The 4970-nt window shown below is 35.5% G+C and overlaps 1 protein-coding gene across 1 annotated transcript; it reads right to left on the reverse strand.

Moving 5' to 3' along the window:
• Positions 1 to 306: 306 nt before the first annotated feature.
• Positions 307 to 3043, reverse strand: nsrp1 (nuclear speckle splicing regulatory protein 1). Its single transcript, XM_026195749.1, has 7 exons — positions 2982 to 3043; positions 2551 to 2638; positions 2410 to 2466; positions 2186 to 2314; positions 1865 to 2072; positions 1686 to 1788; positions 307 to 1333 (listed from the first exon to the last, which is right to left on the reverse strand). Exons 1-7 carry the CDS (start codon positions 2999 to 3001, stop codon positions 502 to 504), a joined length of 1437 nt encoding a protein of 478 aa, XP_026051534.1. The 5' UTR covers positions 3002 to 3043; the 3' UTR covers positions 307 to 501.
• Positions 3044 to 4970: the final 1927 nt, after the last annotated feature.

Below are 4970 nucleotides of genomic sequence, written 5' to 3' on the forward strand. Positions count from 1 at the left end.
ACCAGGGTCCGATGACCGCGTTCACATTAGCGATTTTTCATGCGATCCGTGCCCCGTTCCGCACTTATCTGCCAGTATGAAAGCCTCCTAAGAATTATGAACTTTTGGATGCGCATATTGCGGTGCACACCATGGAAAACATTTCTTTTAAATGAGGGGAGAGTGGCTAATAAATTGCCCTTTCCCATCTCCGTATTTAAAGCCCTCCCTTAAATCTAAAACTATGGAAAATATCTTGCAACCCAGCAAAAAAATAAAAAATAAATAACTTAAGGGCACCGCAACAAACAAGATGGTTTGCCACAATTAACATGCAGGTTTTTTTCTTCCTTCTCTTTATTAACTCTGACAATGAAGTACAATTTACAAGAAAGAAAACACTCAAATTTACAAGCACTTAGGCTCACTAAAGCTTTGAAATTATTTGCCTTAAACCAATACATACACTTTCAAAGAGGGAGAAGTGTGCATAAAAGTGAGATACAATGATCAATCCATTTGCTAGTCTTCATCTTTTTCGATGTAGGGCTTTGCAGCAAAACGAGCAAGTTGCCGGGCCAGAAATCTCTCTTTGGCTGAATTTACAGTCTGATCACTGCTCCGTTTTGCAAATTTACTAGGTTTCTGTTGTGCATCACTTTTGTCCTCTGATTCCATAACTTTTTCTTCTTTATCATTTTCCATCTGTGTCTCGCTAATTTTTTCCTCATCCTGGTTTTTCCTTTTGCTGTCCATTTTCTGGTTTTCTCGGTCCCTCTGATCTTTCTCTTCTTTGTGGTCCCGTTCCCTGTCCTTTGGGCTGTTATCTCGTCTGTCTCTCTCTCGTTCTCCTTTACGGTGTCTTTCTCTGTCTTTTGGACTGCTGTTTCTTCTGTCTCGTTCTCTGTCTTTTGGACTGCTGTTTCTTCTGTCCCTGTTACCATGTCTGTCATCTTTGTCTCTGTCCCTCCTGTCTCGACCTCTGTCATCTTTTCTGTCCCTGTCTCGCTCCCTTTCTCTTCTGCGGTCCTTGTCTTCCTTTCTGTGACTGTGCTTATCTTCTCTGTCTTTGGTTTTCTCTCTATCTTTATCCTTTGCTGCATCCCTGTCTCTTTCCTTGAGACTCTTTTCTTTAATCTCTTCCCTCTCACGCTCAACATCACTATCTGAAAGAGGGGATTTTTGTCTGTAGTGCCGTTTTGGGTGATTGATGTTTGTGGTGGTCTTGGTGAATGCAGTTTTATCACTCTGGTCCTCATCGCTGTGGGATTCTGCCTCGCGCTCTTTTTGATTCACTGCAGGCTCCGGGGTTGGTGACCGTTCTGCTGCTGCAGAGCCTGTAGCTTTCTCCTCTCTAAAACAAGTTAAAGTTGATTATTATTTTTATTAGAGCTACAAAGACCTACAAACAGTTTCTGCATTTAAAAATGTGATATCATTTTTAATGGATGAACATTTATATATATATTTGCTTCTTTTACATTTGCATTTACTTTTACTTTCAATACTTAAGTACGTTTGAGATTTTAAAAATACTTTTCGTCCTTAAGTACAATAAATATAAAATACTTTAAAACTTTTACTCAAGTAATATTCTAAACTGTGACGTCAGCTTCTACCAAAGTAATTTTCTGGAATTATATCTGTATTTTTACTGGAGTATGACTTTCAGGTACTTTATACAATGCTACCAGTATATGCCTCACCTTTGAGCACTACGATCAGGCACTACCTCCTCTCCGACTGTCTGATTGAGAAGATGTCTATAAAATCCACTAAGATCCTTCTGCTTCTTGACATCCAGTGCAGCTAAAAATGAAAACAAACACTAAGTATGTCCACTTTAATACTCATAACAACAATGAATTATACTACAAGAACCCACCTTCTAACTCTGCTTCCCTCTTCTCTCTCTCCAACTCTTCCTGTCTTTCTTTAAGTTTTTGGCGATAAGCTGCAGTGACAAAGGCCTCTTTATCAGCAAACATCTCGCCCTCTGCTTCTCTCTCCTTCTGGATCTTTCTCTCATCACGGCGTTCCTGTTCCTTTTTCCTCTCTTCGACTGCACGGAGCAGCTGGTTAATATACTTGGGCTAAAAGAGCAACAAATATGTTCATTTTTTAATTTGAACTGTTGTCAAATGGGGATTACAGTGTGTTACGTGTCGAATTAATATTTTTTCAATAAAACCATTTTAAAATATACCTTTTTGTCTGTGCCACCTAGCATTTTCTTATTGCTTTCCAGTCTCTGTTTCTGAATATCATCGTACACACTATCATACTCATAGACGGTGCTGTCCTCTTCAATGGCCTTTTGCATCTCGAGACGGGTCTAAAGTGGGGGGAAAATATATATATATATTTTCAAGTTCAACACCACAAATTACATAATTATGCAACTGTTCTTGGGATGTCTTCCATTCTTACCTGCTTCATCATCTTCTTTTTGACTGACTCCTTCTGCAAGCTCTCCCCAACGGAGGTCTACAATTTAAGAGATTGTGTTTTATTACAGTGCACTTCATTAAATGTAGAGAAAGCAACATGCAGATTCATAGGAGCGGTCACCTCATCATCAGAATCATCTCCAAACACAGAGGGCCGGGAGAGAGGGGCAGATTTTGATGCACTCTTCCGGGACAAAATGAGCCCATACCTAAAAATGAACACAAGAAAGCATGAATACAGCATAGTAACCATCTAATATGTGGGATGGTTAATTAAGACCTAGTTTGTGTATGAATAGGTTTAATAAAATACAACATGTAAACACAGTTTATTTACGATTTATAATCTAGAAAGCGTGTTTGTATGCTCGTGTGTTTTGGGGATAGCAGTATTAGCTCATTGGCTCGGACAGTATCGATAAGCTCATTCTTATCAAATTACTGTTTTACAACATGCTTACACAGCCATTGTGCAATGTCCGTCGATATAAACAATAAAGTATTTAACTGTCTTGTGTAATTGGATAAAATATCTTAACATGAGATACTTACTGTTTACCAGCGGTCGCCATCTTGCTTCGATAAATATCTGGCGTAAAACGTTAGCAGATTCGATAACTTAAAATCGATGCAACGTAAAAAAAAAAAAAAAAAAAAGCAAAACAGAAACGAAAGGCAATTAATCCAATTATTTTACAAAACTCATAAATATATAAATAACTCTTGCATGATTATAAATGAGTCATAATGATTACGCTTACAGTGTTATGAAAGTGCTGTATGTTAATTGCATGATATGCCTTTTCTGTAATACGTCTGGAACGTGTATGTTTATAAATGTGAATGAATTGTTAAATTTTTTTAATAGCTATTTATTTTCAAAGTAATATAAGGTTTTTAACTGCAGCACCATCATATTTTCTCCCCATGATTTCACCATTTGATAAATATTAAGCTCCTAATTAAAGGTTTAATCGATTTTTAATGAAATGGTTAGATGTTTAATTTAAAATTCGAGCAAAATTAAAGATAAATAGTTAATAATTATTCAAATTAATAATTATTAATATACAGCTCACATACAATATAAATGATCGTTTCCAAGAAAACGGGCTGCCACCAGATGGTGACAACTCTTTAGTATTGCACTAAATCACCAAGCACCACACCCCAGACAAGTTAGGATCATGCTTTTGTAAAAAAGAAAGCACACATTTTATTCATTTAGCAACCGTCTTACATAACAAACAGTGTTACCAATGTTTGAATGTTTGAATTCTAATGTTGTTCATGTTGTTTTCTAATAAGTAGGCCCATGTATATACAGCATGCCTATTGTATGTCACATACTGTACATATATTACAGAGGTTGATTTGATTATAAGTGTGTCTACTGTGTAGTGGTTTATGTTGTATCTTGTTATTGAGTAAAACAGTCTTTATTTCTATTATGTCTTATGTGTATAGACATACAGGCATATTAAGAGTAGATGTCCATGATGTGATTTTTGCCCATTTTAAAACAAGAGTTTACATTTGTGCTGGTTTTCTGTAAATGCATAGGTTTTATTTATTTATTATAATTATTATTATTATTATTATTATTATTATTTGTAATGTGTGTTGTGCTATGTACTGATTTGAATATTTGAAATGATTTTAAAGAAGTTAAATACATTGGACGGCATTCCTTCCATTTTATCCCACCATTAACTCAAGCTCTGTTATACCTGCCGTAATCCTAATCTCATTTTCTCTACTCTCACTGTTAATGCAATTTAGCGAGACTTAGGTAAACAGTGGATCCATGGATGTGGTTGAATGGTTAGATGCAAATAGAGCAAAATAAGGGAGGAGAAAGTTTCCACTAACATACTGGGTAAAGCTGTGTGTGTCAAATGATTACAGCCATGAAGCAACACTGTGTACTATCTGTTCATCTTTGAAAGTATCACATGAACTACATTGCATTTTCTTTGGCATTTGTGAAACAGCAGTGTGGGAGTGGAGGTTACAAGCAAAAGAAAAGACACAGCTTGTCTGCAAACCCATTTCCTGTCTGCACACATCATCTGAAATAACAGAGATGTTATGTACGTTTGTTTAGCATGTATGAATATCTTATATTTATTTGGTCTATTTAATTAACGAAGAATACTCTCCCCATTTACTCACCCTCATGTTGTTCCAAACCTGCATGAATTTATTTCGTCTGTTAATGTTGTTTATCAAACTTTTTTTTTATTATTCTCGTTGAGTTCCATTGTATTTTAGTCCATACCATGACATGTTTGAAAATATATTATTTTACCTTCAACAGAACAAATAAAGTAATACAAGTTTAAATTACATTTGGCATGAAAATTATGACAATGTTAATCTTGGGTGGACTATTAATTAAATAGCAGCGGACATACAAGAGTTATTAAAAAAAAAAAAATCTTAATTTTTCTTAAATCTTTTTAATGAATATTGGTGTTTAACTAAAAATTTCACTTGCTTCTTCAATACACACAGTTAACCATGGCTTGAGGCCACTGA

The sequence above is a fragment of the Carassius auratus genome, chromosome 21, assembly GCF_003368295.1.
Source record: "Carassius auratus strain Wakin chromosome 21, ASM336829v1, whole genome shotgun sequence".
NCBI classification, from domain to species: domain Eukaryota; kingdom Metazoa; phylum Chordata; class Actinopteri; order Cypriniformes; family Cyprinidae; genus Carassius; species Carassius auratus.